The 26,074-nt window shown below is 54.7% G+C and overlaps 2 protein-coding genes across 3 annotated transcripts in view; one reads left to right on the top strand and one right to left on the bottom strand.

Annotated features, from left to right (window-relative positions):
- Window positions 1-6,942, top strand: part of UNC5A (unc-5 netrin receptor A) — a 64,889-nt gene extending 57,947 nt beyond the window's left edge. For both annotated transcript variants that reach the window (XM_002744505.5, XM_003732287.5), the window contains 9 exons: window positions 124-312; window positions 420-722; window positions 3,270-3,357; window positions 3,616-3,784; window positions 3,977-4,210; window positions 4,324-4,473; window positions 4,553-4,717; window positions 5,343-5,521; window positions 5,748-6,942. In XM_002744505.5, the coding sequence (XP_002744551.1) occupies window positions 124-312; window positions 420-722; window positions 3,270-3,357; window positions 3,616-3,784; window positions 3,977-4,210; window positions 4,324-4,473; window positions 4,553-4,717; window positions 5,343-5,521; window positions 5,748-5,913 (1,643 nt within the window). In that variant the 3' untranslated portion in view covers window positions 5,914-6,942. The remainder of the gene's footprint in view (window positions 1-123; window positions 313-419; window positions 723-3,269; window positions 3,358-3,615; window positions 3,785-3,976; window positions 4,211-4,323; window positions 4,474-4,552; window positions 4,718-5,342; window positions 5,522-5,747) is intronic.
- HK3 (hexokinase 3) lies at window positions 6,909-25,200 on the bottom strand. Its single transcript, XM_008990300.5, has 19 exons — window positions 25,111-25,200; window positions 21,643-21,764; window positions 17,350-17,512; window positions 17,000-17,154; window positions 16,786-16,905; window positions 16,598-16,693; window positions 15,631-15,730; window positions 15,364-15,547; window positions 14,692-14,847; window positions 14,315-14,548; window positions 13,468-13,763; window positions 13,218-13,354; window positions 13,020-13,139; window positions 10,062-10,157; window positions 9,796-9,895; window positions 7,988-8,171; window positions 7,732-7,887; window positions 7,345-7,578; window positions 6,909-7,260 (listed from the first exon to the last, which is right to left on the bottom strand). The coding sequence occupies exons 2-19, from the start codon at window positions 21,736-21,738 to the stop codon at window positions 7,116-7,118; spliced, it is 2,772 nt and encodes a 923-aa protein (XP_008988548.4). The 5' UTR covers window positions 21,739-21,764; window positions 25,111-25,200; the 3' UTR covers window positions 6,909-7,115.
- Window positions 25,201-26,074: the final 874 nt, after the last annotated feature.

Raw genomic sequence — 26,074 nt, 5'->3', positions numbered from 1 at the left:
TCTGCCTAGTTAGTGCAGATGCCTCGGGGTGAAGACCTCATCCTCCTGGGGTGCAGAATGCTGACCTCTCCTCCCCAGCCTCCTATACCCCTGCCCCCACCAAGGCCGCGCTGTCTCCCACAGCTGCTTCTGGCCCTGAGGATGTGGCCCTCTATGTGGGCCTCATTGCTGTGGCCGTCTGCCTCGTCCTGCTGCTGCTGGTCCTCATCCTCGTGTATTGCCGGAAGAAGGAGGGGCTGGACTCGGATGTGGCTGACTCGTCCATTCTCACCTCAGGCTTCCAGCCCGTCAGCATCAAGCCCAGCAAAGCAGGTGAGAAATCCCCTGCCCCCAGCACTCCTGTCCCAGTTCCCACGCCAAGGGCTCCTGTGACAGGGATGCCCTCAGGACCACTGCCTGAGTCTGTCTTTATCCTGCAGACAACCCCCATCTGCTCACCATCCAGCCAGACCTCAGCACCACCACCACCACCTACCAGGGCAGTCTGTGTCCCCGGCAGGATGGTCCTAGCCCCAAGTTCCAGCTCACCAATGGGCACCTGCTCAGCCCTCTGGGTAGTGGCCGCCACACACTGCACCACAGCTCTCCCACCTCTGAGGCCGAAGAGTTCGTCTCCCGCCTCTCCACCCAGACCTACTTTCGCTCCCTACCCCGAGGCACCAGCAACATGACCTATGGTACCTTCAACTTCCTTGGGGGCCGGCTGATCATCCCTAATACAGGTAAGAAGCACCCTAGGGTGCCCTGAGAGCTCCACTTCCCTCCTGGAGGAGGACAGGACAGGTAGATGTTCCTCCTGTGCCCTTCAGGGTCCTGCAACAGATCAGCAATGAAAGCGGGTGGAGTTTTGGGGAGAACCCAGTCTTGGCTGGCACCGAGGCCAAAGCCAGAGCTGTCTTCCTCCTGTTGCCTGTGGCCACAAGAGAACTGTCCATTCACTTACACAGCCAGCCAGCCTACTTGAGCTGGTCTCCATGGGGGTCTGGAGCCCAGAGGTGGGGCAAGCCCCAGACCCAAGGAACTTGCAGCTGAGCAGGGAGACAACCAAGGGGAAACAGATCAGCACAGGCCTGGGCAGAGGGCATCTTGGAGTCCCCACTGCGTCCTGGCTTCCCTGAGCCCCCGAACAGAAACTTCCCTGATGAACCCTTTCCATGGCTGCCTTGCTGGAAGTAGCTACAGCCTCTGGCAGAGCTGGCCACTCCCACCTGAAACTCTCAAGTCCCTCAGCTTAGATGACCCCATGTGCTCCTGGTTTCCTTGTCCCACTCCCAGCTGCCTGTTCTCTAAATGTAGGTGTGCCTGAGCTCCCTCCCGGTGCCCACTCCATGGCTTTAATCGCCGAGTCTGTGTAGATAACTCCCACTCCTCCATCCCCAGCCCGCAGTTCTCCTGGGCGACAGAACTGTATACCCAGCTGCCTCCTGGGCAGCTCCATCTGGAAGTCTCACAGCACCTCAGACTCTTGGTGCCTGTCTCCCACCCTCCCCCAGTTCACAGATCTTCTAGTTGTTCAAGCCAAAAACTTGGGGTCACCTTGACCCCTGCTCTTCCTCACCCGCTCCCCACCAGCTTTAGTCCCTTGTCAGTCCCTCCTCAATAGCTCCTGCCTCCTCCTGCTCTCGTCCTCCCTTGCTGCCTCTCCTGACACAGGCCACCGAACCCCTTACCTGCTTCCTCACTCTAAACCTTCACCAAATGAAGCCAGAGTTGATCATGACCCTCTCATGCTCGAACCCCGTCTAGGCTCCCCTCTGCCCCCTGCAAAGCCCCCATGACATGGCAGAGAAATCCTGTCCCCTGCAGGCCAATTGCTTCAGCCTCTTCCCTCACACACATCTTTCCACACACAGCAGCCTCCATGGACTTTCAGCCTCCCGGATGCACGGTGCTGCCCTTTGCATGCACTGACCGCCTGCCCCTCCCAGCAGCTCAGCTGCGACTTCTCTTTTGGGTCCTGGCCTGACAGCTCTTGCCGTCTGTGCCTCACGTCCACACAGATGATAAACCCCTCGTGGGGCTGTTAGGATGACAAGGTGAGACGGCATCTGTCAGCTCTTACAGAGACGCAGGCAAACAGTGCGGCCCCACACCCCTTGCCCTTTGCTCCCCAGGCAGGGTGGGCGGGCCGATGCTTCTTCCTCATCCAGTGCTGTGGTTGACTTGTCCTTCTCCCTGCTGGGCTGAGAGCTTCATGAGAGAGGGGTCTGTCATTTTTCTTCACTGTCCTGAGGACCCAGCATTAGGATTTGATGAATGAGTATGCAAGTGTGTGTACCTTCCCCATGGAGAGCATTCCGGAGAGGATATCTGGGATTGTCACCAATACCACAACCAGTACTGAGGGGCAGTTGGGGGCAGTGAAGGGAGCAGTGGCTGTGAATCTGCGATTTCCCGTGAAACAGTTATATCCAGCCCAGTCCCACTCTGAGCTGCCCATGGGGGAGTGTGCATTAGCTTTTGGACTTGGTGGGTAAAGTTATGGAATTCCTCTCCCTCCCCCTGTCCTGAGCCGGGATGTAAGGGCTCCCTGCCTGGGGTAGTCCCTGCTTACCACCTCTGGAGTGACTCTCTGGTCCCTGTCTTTGCGAGATCCTGCCCCACCGCCTCCCGTTGAACCCCTGGCCTGTCGGCACACACTGATACTGCTCCTCCAAGATGCTGAAGCAGAGGCGAGTCAGCTGGGAGGGCATGCAGCCCAGGAGATAGGTTGTTCAAGACCCACCCCACCTGCCAGGACCATGGCGTGGCAGAGAGTAGCAGGGGCAGTGGAGAGGGGGAGCTAGAGGAGGACATGAGGGCAGTGGGGACTCAGGCAGTGGTTCCAGAACCACCAAGTATGTAGCACTGCCTGGGTTAGAGACGCAGTGGGGGCCAGAGGCAAAGGGCCTTAAATGCCAGGCCAGGGAGCTGGACTTTACCCCAGAGGCAGGGACGGTTTTAAGCAAGGAATATCCTGGTCCCACCCAGTGCCTTTCAGGTGACAAGGGAGGTGGGTACAACATACCTTCTGTCCCCGAGTTTTCTGTGCCTGAGCTAGTGAGCCATGCTTTCCCCACCCGTGTTCCCTCAGTTGCTCTTGGGGTGCCCCTGACTCAGTTTCATGCCTGTGGGGGTGGCTGGTCAGCATGGCAGTCTTGAGGCCCCTCTGTCTCCAGGCCAGGCTGGTACCAGTCAGTCCTCCCAGGGAGGCTCCTGGAGGGGCTGTGTGGTGGGGTGTTGGGTACTTTGGCAGTGGGTGAGCCCTGGCCCTCTTCCTGCCGTTCCAGGAATAAGCCTCCTCATCCCCCCAGATGCCATACCCCGAGGGAAGATCTATGAGATCTACCTCACGCTGCACAAGCCGGAAGACGTGAGGTGTGGCCGTGGGCCCTGTGGCTGGGGGTGGGAGGGACCTGCCTGCTGCCTTCAGTCCCCGGAAAGGCCCCTGCCCACCCACTGTTGTGCCTGGCCTGAAGGGAGGGGGAAGAGCTGCCTGTGGCGGGGAAGAGCTGTGCCTAAGCCCCATCTGGCTCTGCAGCCCAAGCCTCTGGCCCCTGGGATGCTCTGCCCTGCCCTTGGCCTGGTGTGGGTCACTGACACCTTTCCCTCCCCACCTGTATTTCCCCACTTGAGGTTGCCCCTAGCCGGCTGTCAGACCCTGCTGAGTCCCATCGTTAGCTGCGGACCCCCCGGCGTCCTGCTCACCCGGCCGGTCATCCTGGCTATGGACCACTGTGGGGAGCCCAGCCCTGACAGCTGGAGCCTGCGCCTCAAAAAGCAGTCATGCGAGGGCAGCTGGGAGGTGAGCGGGGAACCTACCCATGCTCCAGAAGGGAACATGGACTAACTGCATGCTCAGCCTGGCCCTCTGCCGCTCTGGGTTGCCTTGAGCTGTGCCCCCACCTGTGCCCAGTCTCCGGCCACTTCTTGCAGCCACGGCTGGCTCCAGGGCTCTGAGGCTGGGCAGAACTGACCCACTGACCCCTGCCCGCAGGATGTGCTGCACCTGGGCGAGGATGCGCCCTCCCACCTCTACTACTGCCAGCTGGAGGCCAGCGCTTGCTACGTCTTCACTGAACAGCTGGGCCGCTTTGCCCTGGTGGGAGAGGCCCTCAGCGTGGCTGCCGCCAAGCGCCTCAAGCTGCTTCTGTTTGCGCCAGTGGCCTGCACCTCCCTCGAGTACAACATCCGGGTCTACTGCCTGCATGACACCCATGACGCACTCAAGGTATTGCCCACCCCTCTCCCCTGCCCCTGGGAGGCCTAGCTGTGCCTAGCCCTGTGGCCTGACTGCCTGGGGGCAGTGGGGAGGGGCCTGAGCTGACCACCTGGGCACTGCAGGAGGTGGTGCAGCTGGAAAAGCAGCTGGGAGGACAGCTGATCCAGGAGCCTCGGGTCCTGCACTTCAAGGACAGTTACCACAACCTGCGCCTGTCCATCCACGATGTGCCCAGCTCCCTGTGGAAGAGCAAGCTTCTCGTCAGCTACCAGGTGAGGGCCAGGGCCATGGCCAGAGCACAAGGGGTCTGGAGTTTGGGCTCACCTGACACCTCCTCTGCACCCCTATCAGGAGATCCCCTTTTATCACATCTGGAACGGCACGCAGCAGTACCTGCACTGCACCTTCACCCTGGAGCGTGTCAGCCCCAGCACTAGCGACCTGGCCTGCAAGCTGTGGGTGTGGCAGGTGGAGGGCGATGGGCAGAGTTTCAACATCAACTTCAGCATCACCAAGGTGGATGGGAGGGGTTGCAGCCCTGCCGTGATGTGCTCCCACTACCAACTCCCCACCCGCCCCAAAACACTCCCGCCCTGCCCCTCACTATCCCTCCCACCTGTCCCCAAGCCCCATTCCTCCTAGAAACCCCTTGGCAGCTTCCAAGGCACAGGTGCAAATGGGACTTGGGGAGGGGAGTGAAGGGGACATGGGAGCAGCAGGAGGGGAAACCCTGCAGGTCTTCCCTGAAGAGGTGCTTTGTCCTGGGCCCCAAAGAATGAGCCAGTTTGGCTGCAGCATTAAGGGGAAGAGCATTTCTGGCAGTGGGAGCTGGGCAGGGCTGGGAGGAGAGCTGTGTGTGAGTATCAGCAGAGGCTGAGGAGGGTGACGTGGAGGGGAGAAGGGCGGAGAGGGAGGGGGGCCACAGAGGGCTCTTCTGCTCACTGACTATGTGGCTTTGGGCAGGTCACCACACCTCTGAGCCCCAGTAAGCAGAGCCTTGGCACATGAGAGGTCCCCAGGAAGTGCCAGTGCTCATGCTGCCCCATGCTCTGGGGGCCTTGGGAGCTCCACAGCAGGAGGTGGCAGTGGCCCCAGCCTTGGGGAAACTTCTAACAGGTACCTCTGTCCCTCCCACCCCCAGGACACAAGGTTTGCTGAGCTGCTAGCTCTGGAGAGTGAAGGGGGGGTCCCAGCCCTGGTGGGCCCCAGTGCCTTCAAGATCCCCTTCCTCATTCGGCAGAAGATCATTTCCAGCCTGGACCCACCCTGTAGCCGGGGTGCCGACTGGCGGACTCTGGCCCAGAAACTCCACCTGGACAGGTGGGCAGGAGGGGGGCAGAGAGGGCCTGCGCAGGCCACCGACAGTGCTGCCCAGGTTGGGGCTGGGTGGACAGGAGGCCCTGTGGGGCCTGTGCGGTATCTACTAGTGGCTGGGGCAGTCAGTGTGTTTGACTTGGGGGAGGCCCTGCCCTGGGGTGGGCCTGGGGGGCAGGAGGTATCAGCTGGGGCCAGGCCAGGCTGCTGACAGCCCCCTTCCTCTCCACAGCCATCTCAGCTTCTTTGCCTCCAAGCCCAGCCCCACAGCCATGATCCTCAACCTGTGGGAGGCGCGGCACTTCCCCAATGGCAACCTCAGCCAGCTGGCTGCAGCGGTGGCTGGACTGGGCCAGCCAGACGCTGGCCTTTTCACAGTGTCGGAGGCCGAGTGCTGAGGCCGGCCAGGCCCAACGCCTACACTCTCACCAGCTTTGGCACCCACCGGGGACAGGCAGAAGCCGGACAGGGGCCCTTCCTCACACCAGGGAGAGCTGCTTGGACAGGCCCCCTCCCGGCCAAAGTTGTCCCTTAACGCTGGTCCTTCAGACCCTGCCTGAATTCCCACCTCTCCATGGCCTGCCTGGCCAGGCTGGCACTGCCACCTGCTCACATTCAGCCTCCGGGCCCAGGGTGGGCAGTGCCTAGAGCCTGGGCCAGGCCCAGCCCATCTATGTGTGTGTGTGTGTGTGTATGTGCGTGTGATGCTACCTCTCCTCCCGTCCCTCTCCAGGGGCCCTGCATACACACAGCCATGTACGCACACACTGGGCCTGAGCCAGGGCCCCAGAGCTCCTGCCTAAGCCAGACCTTATGCAAACATTTCTGTGCCTGCTGGGCAGGGGCACATCTGAGGGGCCCGGCTCCAAGCCTCCAGGACCAAGGGCCACAGTTGGACAGGGGGTAGCCCCTGGATTCAGGCACACGACCACCACACGAGCACGTGCCACGCATGCCTCGTGTGCTCATCTCACACGCACCCCCTCCTGGGTCATGCAGACACCCCCCCACCACACACATCTCATGCTGTACACCTGAGGCTGCTCACATCTCACGCCCGGTGTCGGTGCACATTTGCCTCTCACGTGCTGCCCTCTCCACCCACCCAGGGACACCCCACGGCTCCTCCCTGCCCCTGCCCCTGCCCCTCCCCCAGCCTCAAGGTACCCTGCCCGGCGGGGCCTGTGAATATGCAATGGGAGTCCCGGGCTGTACAATGGCGAGTGTGTGTGGTGTGGCGTGCCCGTCCATAGGGCTGGCTGGTGCCCCACGTGGGCCCTGTCATGCGAAGCTCGTGTCCTGACTTTGTCTTAAGTGCATTCACGCACTTACACTTGGCCTTATGTACACAGCCTTGCCCGGCCGCCGGGGCGCATAGGGATTTTATCGGATGTGAATGTAAATAAATTATATATATATATTGCTAACCTGAGTGCTACTTCTCTCGGGGAAAGCCAGGGAGCAAGGCCAAATGGCCACAGAGGGGTCACACGTGGGATGTCCCAGGAGTCTGGGTGGCTGGGCCTGGCTGGGAGACAGGCGGATTCCAGCCCGGGTCCAGCAAGGCTGGAGCTGAGACCTCCTCAGCCTGGAGACTTCCTCAGATATGAGTCGACTGTGCTAGGCGGCAGGCAACAGCAGTGACCAAAGCCGCACCTTTGCCAGACCCATCCTCTGACTGCAGGAACGTGACTGCACAGCGAGGGGCCAGCTCCCGCACCGTGGCCGCAACCAGGCTGGAGAAGCTGTGAGGGAAGAGCTGAGGTGAGCCCAGGCCACCAGCCCCACCTGGTCACACCTCCCTCCCCAGCCCTCGCACCCAGACTCACTGTGGGTGCAGCTTGTAGAGTGTTCCATCCACCCCCACGGACACTGCCAGCTCTTCCAGGCCCCGGTTCTCCCGGATTTTCTCCACCACAGCAGCTACACCCGCCCCGCAGAGCTGGGCAGCCCGCTGGGACACGGCCTGGCAGACCTCTAGCACCATCAGGGCATCGTCTGAGGTCAGGGGCAGCCCCAGGTCCTCTAGGATGGCTCGGACCTGCCGCAGGGCCAGGCTGTCGCTGGGGACCAGGAAGAAAGAGAGCAGAGAGGCAGGTCATGACTCTTCCCACTTCATCCTCCAGAGCGGACCTCGACACCACCCAGGCCAGCAGTCCCCAACAGTGGACAGAAAGACTCCCTGGAGTAGGGGAGGCAACATAGGCCTCAGGCACCTTTCGATCTCAGAGAGGAACTTGGTCTTGAAGATGTCCCTGGTCTGAAGGCACTGGGTCTGCTGGCCCCGGAAAAGAACGCCAAGGCTGGTTAAATGTAAAAGGATATGGCGGACGATCTCCCCCAGGTACATGCCGCTGATCATCTTTTCAAACCTGCGTGAACATGTGTGTGCACACATGGCAAAAGGCCCCACTGGCCACTGACCCCAGCACTGGTCACAGCCAGCCACCACCATCTGGGCCCAGCCCACACCTCTGCTTGCCAGGGTTGATGGACGCCTGGTCCACACTTGTGTCAAAGCAGGTGCTGAGCGTGTCCAGAGAGCCATCATCCCCAAAGGCACCCCACTCCATGTTGATGCACATGTGGCCTGAGTCCCCAGGCACTCCTGCCACATTCCGGAGCTCCTCCATGTAGCAAGCATTGGTGCCAGTTCCTGCAGAGAGGCCAGACAACGCGGAAGCCATTTGTGGATGTGGACAAGGACCCTCTGAGTACTTCCCATACCAAGATGGAAAATCCGGGCTCATTCTCTACCTCTCCATCTCCTCATGCTCACAGCCTGTCCCTAGACCTGGTCCACCTTCCTTCCCCACATCCCTCGTGCAGACCCTGCTAGCTCCAAGCTCTGGGGACCTTCACTTCCTTTCCCACCAACGTCACCATCAGTGCAGCCACCATACCATCCCCAACTGCTCCTACAATGCCCAGCTGTCTTGTCATTCCCCTGGGAGACATGTGATGTCCCCTCCCCTTACCCCTATCTCTCTTCAGATGAGAGGTCAAAGCTCCCGGGCCAGTCCCTTAATCCAACTAAGAAGTGCTAGGCCAGGAGCGGGAGACACAGAAAAATCAAAGATAAGGAGCCCCGCTGTCTGGCCAGAGATCAGGCAATGAACAGCCAGCTCTGATGGAGCCTCTGTCCCCCCGTAGAAGCACCAAGGAGAGCATCATGGGAGCCCAGACCAATGGGCGAGTCTCCACTAACACGGTCAGGAAAGCTACAGAGAGGAAGTGACTGAAGCCAGGAAGCACAGAAAGGAAAAGGCATTCAGGCAGAGGGCACACCCCGGATAAGGGCATCTCCTTCTACCGACACAGCTTCAGCTCCAGGCAGGTGGGCTCCTTGCTGGCCACACCTGAAGTTCCTCTGTCCAGCTGTGTATGCACACAGCAACCTGGGCATACCTCTCCCAAGTGCCTAAAAGTGCCAGTCCTGGAGTTCAAAAAGCTCCCCACCAGGAGAGGCCGCCACATGGCTCGTGTTGAGAGACCAGTGCCCAAGGAGCTGTGGGATCCCTCCTCCCCCACAGAACCAAATCCTTTCTTTCAGGGTTTTCTTTTCAAATTCCACTCATCCTGGGACCCATTCCTTTCTGATCTTGGCCTTGCTGCTGCCCCCATATAAAATCAAGTCACTCTCTGACTGCCACGTGTTGTTCCGGGCTTAACCCTTACTGAATGGTCAGTTCTGAGAAGGCAGAGATTTCCTCTTGTTTAATGTGTCTGTGGCTACAGTGTAGGTGCTTGATAAGGACAGAATCTTGGACTGTCTGAAGGACCCTCATTGCTCATTGGTACCCTGCCCCCACCCAGCTCCAAACACCAGGTGTATACCGTGAACCAGGAACCATGCTAAACTTTGTCCCCTCCCATTTCATCTTCACAATGCCTTGAGACAGGCATTGCTATTCTTATCTCTAAGAGATGCAGAAACTGAGGCTCTGATGACTTGCCCAAGGTCATACAGGTAGAAACACACAAAGCTAGTATTTCCCCCAAATCTGTACAACTCAAGATGATCTGTACAAAGCTCAGATTCATTTATTAGATGGGAAAACTGAAGTCCAAAGAGCTTAAACAACCATGAGTTAGTCACTGAGCTAGACTCAACACCCAAGCTCCAGACTGCCAGCCCAAGAGATTGTTCTAGAGCCCCATTGGGTCAGACAGGAGCAATCCCACATCCCCAATGCCAAGGAAACATCTAACGAGAGGTATCAACAGAAGGCAGCAAATTGCCAAGCAGTAGGCGCATGAAAGGGCAGGGCCCTCCTCACCGACAATGAGGCCTATCTCGCAATGGGGGTCCTCATAGCCACAGGACATCATGGTCCCCACCGTGTCATTGACAATAGCAACCACATTCAGCTCCACTGCCTGCACACAAAAGGATGCTGCTAGTTGCTGGGCAACACGGTTGTCACAGCAACAAGAACTGGACCAAGAGGTCTCTACTGCAGAGGGCTCCCCCCTCAAAGTAGGAGACTCTGCTCCCCTCAAGGTCTGCCACACCCCACAAAGCACTCCTAGAACAGGCTTCTACCTGTCTGCGCATGATGGCTTCCCGCAACAGACTCACAACATCTTGGCCCTCACAGTCTGATGCGTTGAAACCCTTGGTCCAGTTCAGGAGGATGCCCTGGGGTGGGACAGAGAGGAAGTGGTAGGAAGCTGGAGGCCCTTTCAGGCTCACTCTGCCTCCCCAAACCCTGCATCCATCACAAGCATATGACTTCCACCCTCCCCAAGTACGATTCCTTGCCTACTTTGCTGTATGGTTGAAGGCCTTGCCCTCTGCCTGCTCCCTACTCCCCAGGAGCCTTTTGGTGTGAAAAAACCTATTAATAACCATCTAACCTACATTTTCCATTATTAGTTCCAGAATGCCCAGACGGTCAGAGAGTCTGGCCATTTTAAGACATTTGCCCAGAAGGAATAGCCCTTTGTAATTGTGTTAGGAATGAACAGAGCTGGTAAAGGGAGTGTTGTGTGTGAGACAGGGGAGGAGAGAGAAGGCTCAGAGGCCCAGATGGCAGCAGACCCCGCCTTTCAGAAAGAACGCCAAGTTACTCGAGAGGAAAGAATTCTCGGCTTCAGGGATAGAGCCCTGTCAATGGGTGAGTCACTCTTGTGTTCCAAATACAGGTGGAGGAGGAATGGAGAAGTCAGAACCCAGGCCCCTGGGCAGGACAGAGGTGGAGTGCCTGTATTGTGAGAAAATGGACATAGAACTTAGTGGCATAGGCTTGACCATACCTGGAAAGGAGTGCCCTGTTTTCAGTGTGTGTCCTGTGAGGGAGGGGGCAGGGGAGCAGGAATTTGTCTACAGCTGTTGGAAGAAAATTACTGCTCTGCTCAGAGGAGAAGCACAGACGGTAGGTCTGGAAATCTTTGGGACAGAAGATTTAGAAATAGTAAACAATGGCCAGATGCAGAGGCTCTCGCCTGTAATCCCAGCACTTTGGGACGCCGAGGCAGGAGAATCACAAGGTCAGAAATTCAAGACCAGCCTTGCCAACATGGTGAAACCCTGCCTCTACTAAAAATACAAAAATTAGCCAGGTGTGTTGGCGGGTGCTTGTAATCCCAGCTACTCAGGAAGCTGAGGCAGGAGAATTGCTTGAACCCATGAGGCAGAGGTTGCAGTGAGCCAAGATCATACTTCTGCACTCCACCCCGGGCGACAGTGTGAGACTCTGTCTCAAAAAAAAAAAGAAGAAATAGTAACCAACATTTCCCTCCAATAATAGGTCCTTTTATCGCCCCCCCCCTTTTTTTTCATTGTTCCAGGCTCATTGTCTCAAAAACAGAAAGCAGAGAAAGTGATAGAAAGAGAGAAAGAACCCATTTGAGAGAGACCGGATGATGAGTAATAGCCCCTGTGTGGGCTGTTCTTCCTAGTATGGGGAAGGGGAGGTGAAAGGGGAAGTCAGACCCAGGTTGTTGATGGCTTCCTGAGACAGGTGTCCTGTGCCCTCCCCTCTGGGCTAAATCCCTATTCAGAAGAGATCTGAGAACAGAGGAGGCCTCTGCCCTCCTTCCCCAGGTAATGCCCAGGAAGGTGTCAAGACTCAAAAGACAAAGTGGCAGAGGGAAGTACCCAGAGAGCAGGGGCTGGGGCATCTCCCTGAGTTCCCCACACATCTGCAAATTCTGCACAGCAAAGGCTGCTGCAGAGCCAAGGGGGCCCCTGGGGAAGGCAATCCCCACACTGGTTAAGTTTTCACCCCTGCAAAGAATGTGGACCTAACACAGATAATTAAGTTCAGTTACAGAAAAGTAATAAGACTATGTTTCTTGCCCCCTCTGGATTTGCACACCGAATCACACCTGCCTCTCACACCTTACAAGGAATAATCAAAAGGACTGAGCAGGCTTAGCCTGGAGCAGAGGAGGCCAGCAGCCAGAATGTGGTCCACTGCACCATCCAAAGGACCACCATGTAAGAGAGCAGAGAGAGTTGCATATCAGGCTGGGCACAGTGGCTCACACCTGTTATCCTAGCACTTTGGGAGGCTGAGGTGAGCAGATCACCTGGGGTCAGGATTTCAAGATCAGCCTGGCCAACATGGTGAAACCCCATCTCTACTAAAAATACAAAAACTAGCCAGGCATGGTGGCATGTGTCTGTATTCCCAGCTACTTGGGAGGCTGAGGCAGGAGGATTGCTTGAATCTGGGAGGTGGAGGCTGCAGTGAGTGAGCCAAGATCACACTGCTGCACTCCAGCATGGGCAACAGAGCAAGACTCCATCTCAAAAAGGAAAACCAAGAAGAAGAGTTGCATATCAGAGAGAGGTCAGAGCAGGAGTAGGGGGTGAAAATCACATGGATGCTGGCTGGAGTAGGTGAGATGAAGCTTTTCAGTGGCCACTGGTATCTAAGAATGCAACCGTTGCCTTCAGGGTCAGTGAGCTCTTCGGCAAGAGGCTTTCAAGCAGAAGTTGGGTATGTTGAGAGGGACATTCCTGAGGGTTTGGACAAGAGGCCTGGGAGGTATTGTTTCTGTGAGGTTTCAGGTGTGTGCATTGAGAAGTCCCTCATCCTTGTGTAAGGACAAGCTAAAGTGTGTGCTGAGTAGGGATGCGTGTCTTGGCCTGTGCCTGGCATTTTGCCACCCCAGTCAGGCACCCAACACCAAGCCAGGCACTGAGAAGGAAACAAACAAAGGAGGAGAGATGCCAAAAAACTCCCAAGCAACCTCAAGCCCCTGCTAGACAGGAACAAACGCTGTTCCCGCAGCACCCTGAGACCCATATACCAGTGCTACGGCTAAAATGGACAATCTGTCCTCTGATCAGCCCCAATCTAGGCCAGACCTGCTCACAAATGCCTCAGGCCCTAACACTGGCCATACCACGTCTGGGGAAACTGAGGCTGTGTGCAGGCCCAGCCCAACAGTACTGCCCCCAACCTGGCCTTTTCCCCTGCCTCCTGTCAACTCCATGAAGGGTATGTGGATAGGACACCCTTGGCGATCACTTCTCTTGGTCCGCCCTCACCTGATCCAGGCCAAGCTGCCTACATGGGAAGGAGAAGGTAAAACCCAGGGGTAGGCTCTGCCCACTGAGGCCCTGCTTCTGCTGGAAGTCCACGATGCAGTCCACAATGTGGTCAAAGAGCTGTGGAGAAGGACAAGTCAGGGGTAGGCACTGCTCAGCCCTCCCCACCTCTGACAACAAGGCTCAGGCTGTGGGTACCTGCTGCCCAGAGCCCTGGGCCACACTCTCAGGGATGGAGTAGATCTGACTGGTGATCTGCACACATGTGGTCACACGTACCAGGAGGACACGGAAGTTTGTGCCCCCGAGGTCCAGAGCCAGGAAATCCCCTCGTTCTGTGAAACAGACCCTCAGTGCTAGGACAGGCCTTGTGGCTCCAGCCCCAGCACACACTGTGACCCCCAGGAGCCCATGTTTCTGTCCCACACTATTCAGGCCAGGTCCTTACCGCTGCCATCAGGTGTGGCCCTGACGTAAGTGGGCAGCATGCGGAGGGAGGATGCCTCCCCTCGGAGCCCCTTGGCCATGGCCTCCCGCATCTGTGCCTGAACTGCCGCCAGTTGATCGTGGTTCAACCGGAATGGGGCCAGGGTCTCTTCCAGCAGGCGCCAGTGGGCGGCCAGTCGAGCAGCCACAGCAGTCACCATTGCTACTCCCCGGCCACCCCCATCCGCAGAGGGGATGAAGGAGACATCGCACTCTGGGGCCAGGAGCATCACTGTCCCCTGCAGAATGCTGCAAAACCTACAGATACACACAGGTGTACCTGGCTTGGCCCTAGACCCCCAGATACACACAGTTGCACCCAGCTTGGCCCGGGACCCATGGGGCCTGCTAAAGCCCAAGGCCCATCACTTTTTTTTTTTAAATCTTTTTAGATACCAGGTCTTGCTCCATCACCCAGGCTAGAGTGCCACAGTGTGAACATGGCTCACTGCAACCTCAAACTCCCAGGCTCAAATGATCCTCCCACCTCAGCCTCCCAAAATGTTGGAATTACAGGCATGTACCACCATGACCAGCCTCCCTGATCACTTCACTTCAATTCTAAATCTGTTCTGTGCACCAACCATATGCCCCAATGTCCCCTTGACCTCCACCCTTACACATACAAAGGGAAGCATCTTTTCTCTCCTTGAATATCTTCTGGCCTCCCATAGCTCAGCCTGGCCCTCTCTCTCCCTGAGTGCCCTTCATGTCCACTGGCTTACACACGTGATCCCAGAGTGCCCTCTGGGTGTGTATCACACATGTGTTCATGCCACCTGCTCATACAGACCATGTTTCCACAATACCTGGGGTGCCGCTCACACACTCGGCCTCCAGTGGCCACAGTGACCTGGAGTGTTTGTTGCTCACGGCTGTGCTGGAGGCGGGAAAGAACAGCGGCAAGGGCAGCAGCACAGAGCTGGGCAGCCCGCATGCACACAGCTGCACACACGCGCTGCACGAGCTCAACATCCGAAGCCTCAGGGCTCAGGCCCAAGTCCTGCAGGATAGCATGGACACGGGCTGCCCCAGCAGAGGGGCTGGAGAGGACAGGGAGCTGGTTTAGGGCTCAGCCCAGAAGCTCTCCATCCCACTAAAGCCCCATGGCTACCTTGGGGACAGAGAATACTCCTCTTCCCCCAAGCCAAGAATACACCACTAAGCCGTTGGCTCCCCCACTCACTCCTCCATCTCAGCCACGTGCTCCAGGAGGATGCTGCCTTGGCTCAGCAGGGCAGGGGAGGGGCAGCCACGGAAGAGGACCCCACGTCGGGTCAAGTGAGCCAGCACCAGCCGCACCAGCTCACCCAGGTACAGGCCCCCAATCATCTTCTCAAACCTGCAGGTGGGAAGGGCGGCTAAACGAAGCCTTTTCTAAGCACTCAGTCTAACTGGCTCTACCTCTAAGAGTTCCCAAAGGAGGATTATTTTCTTGGAAGCCCCCCAAACTAGAGACTCCAGAAGCAACAAATGGTCTCCCAGAGGACAGGTGGGTATAAGCCGGATGCCACTGCCCCCTCTGATGTAGGTTACATTCAGAAGCCTCCTGGAGAGGAAGCAGGACCCAAAGGAAGGCAGAGAGCACTTTGCTCAGCCACCTCCAACCCTCGACCCACAACCTGTCAGGGCAGGCCAAAGTCAGGAATGCAGAGGGCCAAGGGCTGACAATTCTGGGTTTTAGAATTTTGTGCCCTTCCTTCTTTGTATCTGGCCAGGGCCCCAAGGCTGCTCCCTGGAGACCCTCAGAGTAACAGGGAGGGGCCTAAGGGCCTGAGAACAGGGACAGAAGGGGTTGGGAGCAGAGCAGTCATAGACAGGGCCTGGAACCAAAGGTCAGGGCCCCCTGCCAGGGCACCTCTGAGCACCAGGATTCAGGGACTCATGGTCCAGGGTGTGGTCGAAGGTGGTTAGCACTGGCCCCAGTGCCCCATCATCGCTGAAGGAGCCCCATTCGACGCTGACGCAGACGCGGCCCCGGTCTTCATCCAGCACTGCCACGTGCCGCGCCTCCTCCATGTAACACACGTTGGTGCCTGTGTCTGGCAGGGACAACCCTGTCAGGGCCTGCCCAACAGGCAGCACACCCCCCTCCACCCATCATCACAAATGGTCTGTGGCTCACCTACAACAAGCCCAACCTCACACGGCCTGGCCCCCAGCTCACAGCCCATCATGGTACCCACTGTGTCGTTCACCACGGCAACCACGTCGATGTTGTAGGCCTGGATGATGGAGAGGGCAGAGGTCAAGGCTGGCCTGAGTAGCCAGAGCAGAGAGCCCGGGGGATGGGCAGGGCTGGGACCCTGGCTTTGAAGGAGACACATAGAGTCCATGAAACATATGTCTGAATGCCCCACACACTTGTGCCACAGATGCTCTGGGCTCCCACCTTATAGGAGCTTTTCCTTCAATCCCACCCTCAGTCTCTGTAACCCACACCTCGGGCCCCAGGTCACAGTGATGTCCACCTCAGCAGCTCCCAGGACCAGGATGAGTTTCCTGAGGCTGCACCTTGCCAGCCTCACCTCCTTGAAGGCTGCACCTTGCCAGCCTCAGCGTCATCCTGCCTGGCTCCCCAAGCCCATTCTTCCCAGCACTGGCTTCTCGCCACAGGGGCTTAGTTCAGACTGATCAGCCTTTCTCCAGCACTCAGACTCCTGTGTGTGGCCTTCTCTGAGACTAGATCTTCCGCCCCAGTCCCAGCCTAAGCACCAGGCAAACTCCTCCTTCAAGTCCCTGATCAAGCAGCCGGTGCTTCCTCCTTAGTGCTCCCAGAGCTGTCCATGCACACTTCCTCCACACGAACAATCTTTTATTAGAATGCTTCCCCCTCTAGACTGTGAAAACCTTGAGGAGAAGATCAGTCTATTCATGTTTGTTTGCCGAGGGTCCTGAGCATTTATTTGACCTTTCTTAGCCTCAGTGTTTTTTAACCTATATGGGAATGGGCGTGTCATGTATCAGGTTAAACTGGATGAAGGATGTGAAGAGGAAAGGAAACCAGCTCTCCCAGAAGCCCAGACCCAACACATGTGTGCCAGGCCCAGGCCAACATGGGCAGCCCTCCTGTCACCCCTCCCTTTACTCACCCCCTGCCTCTGAATGGCATCTCTCAGCAGCTGGACCACATCCTGGCCTTCCACACCACTGCACCTAAAACCTTTGGTCCAGGAAATGAGGGTGCTCTGGAGGCAGAGAAGCTGGGTTACTCCTCTGATGGCTTTCATGGGGCTACAGCCACCCTCCATCCATGGTCCCCATACCCACTTCACCTCACCCTGTCCAAGCCTGTCTGGTGACAAGGGAAAGAGAAGCTGAAGCCAAGCTGCAGACATTGTTTGCTCACAGGCTGAGCATCCAGGAACTCAGACAGGCAGTGGGCAGCAAAGTCAAAGAGCTGTAAGACAGGTGAGGGGCTCAGCCTTGTCCATGTGAGCCCCAGCCACCCAGCCAGGCCCCCAGACCGCAGAGGCTGGGCAGTGAGTGCTCACCTGCTGGCCGGCACCCAGCATCACGTCTTGGGGGATCACAAACTCCTGGCTCCTGGGCTCCACCCTATGCCCCTCAATGCCGGTTAGAGTCACCCATAAAACACGCAGTGAGGCCCCTGTGGCCCCCAACTCCAGCACCACGAAGTCTCCTTGCTCTGGAGAGCAAGCAGGTCACAGAAAGGCATGCAGCTGGCAAGACCAGAGCCCTCTGCCCACTCCCCAAATTCCTAAAGCCTGCAAAGTCTGGTCAAGGGGCCACAGAGATGGGGAACAGGGATAAGAAACATTTCCCTCTTTAGATCAGTACCCTCTTCCAGGCCTGGCCATGCATCTCAGTCTGTGCTACCCACCAGTGCCATGTGGGGTGGACCCCACATATGTAGGCAGCATCCGGACCACAGGGAAAGGGCTGGCCTGTCCCCTCAGTGCCTGCTCCATGGAACCCAAGAGGCTGGCTTGGATCTGCTGCAGCTGTGCCACTGTTACCTTGAACTGCTGCAGGCAGTCCTGCACCTGGGGAGAAACAGGCCAACATCTGGGAGGAGCACTGCTGGGCCAGCGCTGCTGGGCCAGACTCCCCAGCTCCAACCAAGGCAGAAGCCTGCCCTGCCCAGCCCACTCCTTAGCTCTTCATACACCCTGGCTGTCTTGCTGACAGCCTGCATCCAGCTCTGGCATCCTCAGAAGGCTCTGTCCTGGAAAGAAAACCCACATTCTTCCTCCTGCCCCATAAACTCATGGCTCCTTCTCAACTCCCTACATCCTCTACCCCACCCCTTTACTTTGAATTCAGGGTTCAGCAAGACCTTCTTCCTGCTGTACTATGAATGATTGCTCTCTGGTTCCCCAGGACCCACAGCAAGAGTCTCTCAATGACTTTTTGAGTCAACAAGAGAATAAACAAATGCACAAACAAACCTCAAGTGTTTCCCTCTCCTAACCCACTCTGCAGAGGATGGTCCTTTCTTCAGTTGATCATCCTTCCTGAAATACTGCTCAGGCCCTCACTCCACACTCAGCTCTATTCTAAGCACCGTACACACTTAACCAACCAAGTCCTGCTGAGATTCCAGGGTGGAAGACAGAAGTTAAGCACAGGAGCATACAATTTGGTTCCAGAAGTGATGGTGCTATTAAAGGGGGGGAATAGGTAGGAAATTAGAGAGTGACCAGGGTAGAAAGAGGTATTTTTAGACTCGAAGAGGGTTTCTCTGACGAGGTGACCTAAATGTAGAAAGGGAACAAGTCATTTGAAGATCCAAGGGAAGAGCAAGGGGATGGATTTGGGGAAGACAGATCTGGGAGTGGATTAGAGTCTGAAGTGGCAGGGGAGAAGGCATGGAAGACAGAGGCTGGGACACTCCAGGTTCTCCACCAGAAGCCCAGTAGCTTGAGAGCCCCAGGGACCTCACTCCTATGTGCCAAAAACCTCCCCTAGACGACCCTCTCGCCCATCCTTCAAAGAAGCCCCAACAGCCTCCCTGGATTCATTAGAGGGTCACAGCCCAGCAACTCCATCCTCCTCAGGCTCAGACTTTCCAAAGCCCCCATCTCCTATCACACAGGAGTTCCATTTCAATGACTTAATGGCTCCAACTGGACCTTTATCTGTGAAATAATAAGTCAGGCACCTGGATCATGAGGCCCCTCCAGGGAGGAGAGGCTGGGAGGAGAGTCTGCCAGTTGAGGGAGATAAGGACAACTCAGTCCCATCTCCTGCTTTAGGAAAAGAATGGGAAACAGATTCCTAAGGAGGCAAATAATCCTAACTGGGGTGTCAGATGTCCAGTTACATGTTCACCTTACAGCACACGCTTCCAGCAGCCATGCATGCTAGGAGTGCCCATGCCAACTCTACTCACCCTGAGACTACCTGGTGACAAGGGAAAGATAAGCTGAAGCCAAGCTTCAGACGTTTGCTCACAGCCTGCACATCCGGGGACTCAGGCAGTGGGCAGCAAAGACAAAGAGCCGCAGGACAGGCGGAGTCTCAGCCTTGCCCCTCTGAGCGCCAGCCACCCAAATGTTAGAAACGTGGAGATGGAGGCTCAGAGAGGGCAGGTCGTCTGCCTGGCCAAGCAGCTCTGAAGGGGTAGGGCAGAATTTGAACCCAGATCTGTCTGACTGCAGAGATGTTTCCACATCAGTGTGAAGCTTTATACAAACTAGCAAGTTCCCTTGAAGAGAACCCAAGACTGATGAAAGTTGCTGGAAAGAAACCCCAGACGATCTAGCTTACAAAAACTTGCACCTGAACCCTCACACTCCCGTTTTCTGGTTCTGCGGTCCCAGGAAAGTCATATCTCTCCCTGAGGCTCAGTCACCTCTTTGTGGAAAACTGAGAAAATAATAGTACTTGGAAGTCCCCCAGTGCCAGGGACTATGTCTTGCTCAAGGCTATATCTCAGGGCCAAGAGGAGCACTAGCTGGAAGCAGGATTTGTTGATTGGATGGTTGTGGTGGCATAAGAATTAAAGGCTATAATGTATATGAAAGTGTAAAGTGCCGTTAGGATGGGAGGGGCGTTTTAGTATTGCTTAATAAAAATAGTAGAGTCATGGACAAGTCAATGGCTTGGGTAAACTGTTTTTCTTCCTTTTCCTCTTGGGCACATTGAGATGTTCAGGAGGAGAGACTAGGAGATAGTAGAACTGCAGGAAAGATAGAAGGACCTCCCTGGCAGATCCTGGTGAGGCGCACATAAGCCAGGAGAAGCTATTGAAGCCGCTCCTGACATCCCAGGAAGAGCTGGGAGAGACCTCAGCCAGAAGAGCAACGAGAAAGGCGTTAGAGAGCGTGGGAAGTCCAATGTGGTTTCAACACTGGCTCTTGTCACCAACTTGCTGGCCTAGGCCCATCACCTCATCTCTCTGAGCAAGTGACCCCTCTATCTAGCAAGAACAATAGTACCCACATCTCAGAGATGACATGAGGGCTGAGAAGGCAGCAACCCTGAAATGGAGGAACAGTGTTACAAGTAGGAGATGCTCAGTGAAACACAGTTTCCCTTTCCTCAGAGCGCAAAGCACAACCAGCCTGAGGAGCCTGACTCCATACCCTCTCTGATGACAAAGAGAAACCTGGGGGAAGGCGTTGGGAAGGGCCTCTGAGATGGGGCTGGGAACAGACCACACATGGTTAACTAACCTTTTCTCAACCTAAGGCTGTGGTAAGGGGAGAACTGGGTAAGGCCTGTGGTGCTGAGTGGGGAGCCCAGGACTGAGAAAAGTTTGGTGTCCCTGTGAAGTCCCCCAAAGCCAAAGGGAATTCTTTCAACTGCATGTATATGTGACGGACCCAGCAGGGCAGATGTGGGCCTGCACAGGAGTGTCCTCAGGGAGGGGCAAGAAGTGAAGGAGGAGATGGCGGCAGGCCCTAGAGCAAGTACTCGCCACACAGGCACTATGGTGCCGTCACTGCTCACTTCTGAGGCTTGGCTGTGGCTGTCGGTTGGACATAGGATAACTGTCTGCAGCAGGGTCTGGGGTACAGGCTGGACTAGGGGGAAGGGGGAGCATGAAATGCAGCAAGGGGTAATGCCACCATAATCTGGGCAACAAGCCTAGTCAAGTGGATGACAGAACATGCCAGAAAACTAAAGAAACTGCAGAGAATGACTCAAAAACACTTCAGTGGGCACCTCCTCTATGCTAGTTCTTTTTTTTTTTTTTTTTTGAAATGGAGTTTCGGTCTTGTTGCCCAGGCTGGAGTACAGTGGCACAATCTCGGCTCACTGCAACTCCTGGGTTCAAGTGATTCTCCTGCCTCAGCCTCCTGAGCAGTTGAGATTACAGGCACCTGCCACCACATCTGGGTAATTTTTGTATTTTTAGTAGATACAGGGTTTCACCATGTTGGCCAGGCTGGTCTTGAACTCCTGACCTCAGGTGATGCATCTGCCTTGGCCTCCCAAAGTGCTGGGATTACAGGTGTGTGCCACTGCACCCAGCCACATGAAAAGTCCTTTATCTCCATTAGCCTTCGTGGGAGAGGAGTGTTAGACTTTATTTTCCTCCATTTTACTGATTAGGAAACAGAGACTAAGAGATATGAAATGGCTTACACAAGGGTTTCCTGCAAAAGGGTGTGGTATGTGACAGCTTCTAAATTTTGGTCAAGATGACAGGAAAAGGAGAAACTCACATCTGAGCAAGCCTTAGGCATGAGTTTGGCACTAAAATCATCTGTGTGCCTGACTGTAGTGGCTACATTGAGGAAGACATGCAGGAGGAACTGAAGTGGGAAAGAAAAGGTCTCAAGAACACAGGTTTTGACCAGATAACCCTGGGAAGGTCCACTCTAGACTGTGTCAACCCACTTGGGGCAGGAGTGGCACCTGTGTGTCAAGGTGGCAAAAGTGATATGTTTGGAGCTGAAACACCTCAGCTCAAGCTCCTGTCATGTCTTAAACCCAAGTCATATCACTTCTTTCTGCCCCTTTTCATCACTATTAGTAACATGATTATCTCAACCTTGCAGTTGTTTAGAGCCTGAAAGGAGACTATTACTATCTCAGATATGAAAAGTTTTGTAAAGTGGAAAGGGGCTGCATGGGCGAGAGCCCAGGGCCCTGTGGCAGCTGCAGTCACGCTGCTCTTGACAGCCTTGAACAAGCATGAAACAGGGACCAGTGCTGAACTTACCAGCTCTGAGCTGTCTGAGGGCCGGGGCAAGCCCTCCTCAGGGCAACTCAGGGCTTCTTCACCCTGCTGCAACCCTTCAGACCCAATGGAGTCCATGAACTTCCACAGTGGAGGCTGGCCACCTATGGGAGAAAAGGGACAACCTGGGTCAACCACTTACTCTATAGGTCCTAGGAGTCTGTAACCCAGACCAATTTCCCTTCTTCTGAAGGGGACCAGGGAGGAAGTTGGGGGCAGAATTCAGAACCTCCGACCATCAAAGATCCTGTAGCAGTCAACCAGAAGACCCTTGTTTTTCAGAAGCACGCATAACGAAAAAGCACCGGAAAGGCTGATTTCAGTCCAAATGCCATTCATTAATTCTCTCAATTCATTCACATTCACTAGTTTCTGATGCCTGCTATGCTGGATGTTGCGATACAGATGAAGCAGACCTAGGCCCAGCCCTCAGGGACCTCATAGTCTCATCAACAATCACAGTATGATTAGCACAGGCAGTGGGAGAGATGGCCACAGGCAATAGATGGACATGCTGCTGTGGTTGGGCAGGCAGGGACATGCTAGCGGCTTGGAACAAAGAAAGAACCAAAGATCTGACAGAGAAGCAGGCAGGCTGGATAGGAACAGCCATTATCCCAGTCTAAGGCACATGAATTTTCATCCTGAAGGCAACAGGAGTAATGGACAGGGGTGGGGTTTCCACTAGTGACATGACCTTGGGCAGGTGATTTATGACTTCTTTGAATTTCAGCTTCCATCTGTAAAACAGGCAGAAATAATATCTACCCTCACAAGGTTGTTGTGAGCACTAAATAGAGTAACACCTGGGGAAGTGCTTTATGAAATGTGATGTACAACATAAACATCAGGTGGGTGTTGATGGTGCAGTGATGCAGAGCAGAAAGAGGCTGGTGCTCAGAGGTGGGGACCCAGCTCTTCACAAGGCAGCTGGACCACAACTCTCAACCTCGAGGTTTAATCTTCATCTGCGAAATGGAACCAACATATATCAAAGGGCTTTGCGGTGCATATGAGATAATGAAAGCAAAAGAATTTGGCCGGGCACTGTGGCTCATGCCTGTAATTCCATTACTTTGGGAGGCAGAGACGGTGGATCACCTGAGGTCAGGAGTTCCAGACCAGCCTGGCCAACATGACAAAACCCCATCTCTACTAAAAATATAAAAATTAGTCAGGTGTGGTGGTGGGCACCTGTAATCCTAGCTCCTTAGGAGGCTGAGACAGGAGACTCACTTGAACCCAGGAGGCGGAGGTTGCAGTGAGTAGAGATAGGGAGCCACTACACTCCAGCCTGGGTGACAGAGCAAGACTCCATCTCAAAAAAAAAAAACTTGCTTAGATGTGCATTCAGATTTACATAGCTGAATGTGAACCGAAACTCTATGAGTCTCAATTTTCTCTTCTAATATGGCAAGCTAAGTTCTTGTGAGGATTAAAGGAGTTAATGGTCCTTTGCACACTGTAAAGAACTGTAGGAATGTCAGATATTTTGCTCATCTGAGCAGGAAGTGGTATTGCTGTTCAGTAGTCCCAAGGGAGCCCTCCGTGATTCAGGTGCTCTTTAGGGGTGGAGGAAAAGGGAAACACAGCGGAGGGCCCAATATGGGAAGAGACATCTGTCCACAGAATCGCTTCATCTCTCTTCCTTCCAACAGCAAAACTTCTGGAAATATAGTACCTTCCCACCCCAGCAATCCCCTCCTCGGCTTCTCCCATTACGCTCACTAATTTGCCCTCCACTAGACTCCTAACTGCCCAATCCCAAGCCTTTTCCTCAGTTCCCACCTTTACTACCCTCCCTCAGATATGCAAATCCACTAGTCATTCTCTTTGCTGCAAAATTCTCCCTGTCCTTAGCTTTCACAGCCAGTCTCTCCTAGGTCTCCTTCCTGAGTCTCTCATAGTCTTCATCAGTAACTTATCTTCCTTTAGGCAAAGGAGTTTCCAAGTTTCTGGTCATGCCCTCCCTCTATACTCCCTTTATCTCACCCATTCCCAAGGTTTCATTAATAGCTATGTTAGGGCTTCCAAATCTACCTTTGACTTGAGCCAAATCCTAAATCCCAATGGTCTGTTAGACATCACTAAATGGATGGTGGAGAAACTCCTCAAATTCAACAAAGCCACCTTCATTTTTTCCATCAGTTTTCCCCCACAAAGCTCTTTTGTTCTCCACCTTGACTGGAGGCATCACAGTGTGCTCACTCACATAGCCATTCAGGTTGCCTGTGCACATCCTGACCCTCAACTCCTCTATGCAATTGGATCTCAGGCTAAGAGTTCTCCTTCGTGTCCCCTCCTCCCCATTCCCACAGCCACTGAACCAGATCGTCCGGCTTGATTATTACAACAACTTCCTGATACCTCTGCTTCTAGTTTCTTCACCTCCTTACCCCACTTAAACTGATCACCTCTGCACTCATGGCCAGTACAGTCTGGCATATGTGCTAAGGTACCTTTCTAAAACTGGAAGCAAGGGGAGTGGGGAGTTTTCTCTTATTTAATAAAGCAACAAATCAGCTTCTGATAAATCTCCCCCAAACCACACATACCTATGCTCTTTCCAAATCCATCAGACAGGGATGGGAAATGCTTGTTCTATGCTACAGGTCTATTTCAAGGATAGAATGAGGTAACTGGGGCAATTACCTTTGAAAAGAAAGAAGGGCTACACACGTGGCCTTCTCCTTTCAAGGCCTAGGTAGCTCATTCATTCATTCCCTCATCCACTGGATATTTATTCAGCATTTTGACATGACAGAATCTGTGAAGTAACCCCCAAGTAGCCTTAATATGTATATGGTAGGTACATACATTCAGCTCTGTCTCTTCCAACTGGGATTCCTTGTGGGGAGGGATGTGTCTCCTTCACTGCAGTATCCCCAGAGCCCAACCTAGGGTCTGCACATGTTTGACTAAGGGACCTTTGGCTTTCCTTAGCTGATGGGCTACCTGAAGTGAGTTTTCCTTCTGAAAAGTACCCCCGGGGACCTCTGCTGATGTTGGGAGCTGACATCAAGAATCAGCTGGCAAGCTGGGTGCGGTGGTTCACACCTGTAATCCCAGCACTTTGGGAGGCTGAGGTAGGCAGATTACTTGAGCCCAGGAATTTGAGATTAGCCTGGGCAACATGACAAAACCCCATCTCTACAAAAAAAAAATAAAAAAATTAGCTGGGTGTGGTGGTGTATGCCTGTAGTCTCAGCTACTGGGAGACTGAGACAGGAGGATCACTTGAGCCCAGGAGGTTGAGGCTACAGTGAGCCCTGACTGTGCCACTGCACTCCAGTCTGGGTGACAGAGAGAGATTCCGTCTCAAAAACAAATTAAGAGAACCAGCTGGCTTAATCTTTCCAGTGTCCATTTCCCCTAGTGTGAGCCAAACAGGAGGGATGAGGACAAGACAGCTGCAGAAGGAGCAGGCAGTAATTAGACAGAGGCACTTACCTGGAACACACAGAAGCTGGTCACTCTCCTCAGGTCTGAGCTCTTCTCTGGCAATGTGAGGCACCCCAATGTACCCAAAAGTGACACTGTACCAAAAAGTGACACTCAGGTGACCCGAGTTATCCTCAAACCCCACCCTTTTCCTCCACCACTTACCAAACATCAGTTAATTCAGGAAGCTGTACTTCCTTCCAAGCCTGCCCTAAGAGTAGCCAGGCTAGGCAAGGCTGTGGTGAAAACTTGCAAGATGACCACAGCAAAGTCAAGCCTTGGTCTGAGTCTAAGATTGTGGGACGTTCCTTCTACAATGCTGAGGGCTCTCAGCATTTTGTAAATAAAATGAGTTTTGAGGTGGTGGCTCACCCCTGGAAGGAGCTGGAGGTGCCTAGCCCAGGAAAGTTATGGTAAGTATTTCTGAGCAAGAGGCAATGTGGAAGCAAAACAGAAAGCAGCTGACTCTGCCCAAGAGTGGACAGGGCTAGCTGAGGAAGCTGAGCCTTGAAGAAAGAATGGCAGTATGCTGACAGAAGTGGTCCTTGACAAAGTGGAGAGCACATATAAAACCATGAATCACACACACACAGGTGCCTTCATGGAATGAGGTGCAGCTCCAGGTGCCTGAAGAGGATACATGAAGGTGGGGATACTTGGTGGAAGAGGTGACAGATGAGGTGACAGACTGTGGAGTCTAGCCTTTCATCTGTAGGCCAAGCAGGGAGAGTAGGTTCACATGGCAGGTCTTCTCTACAGAAGGAGAAGGGGAATCTTAGGCTGTTATGGAGCTATTGGCCAAGCTCTTTTTCTGCAGAAATTTCTCCTCAAAGTCACAGAACCTTGGAGCACCAATATAGGATACCAGACAGCCTGCAACAATCTTTGCTGAAGGCAAATTGGTGGATACACACTTTAAAGCTTCAGGCTGCCTCATCAGCAGTAACCTTATCATTATCCCCAGATAGTACAA

This window comes from Callithrix jacchus, chromosome 2, assembly GCF_049354715.1.
Source record: "Callithrix jacchus isolate 240 chromosome 2, calJac240_pri, whole genome shotgun sequence".
Lineage (NCBI taxonomy): Eukaryota > Metazoa > Chordata > Mammalia > Primates > Cebidae > Callithrix > Callithrix jacchus.
This window is presented reverse-complemented; position numbering and strand designations above follow the sequence as displayed.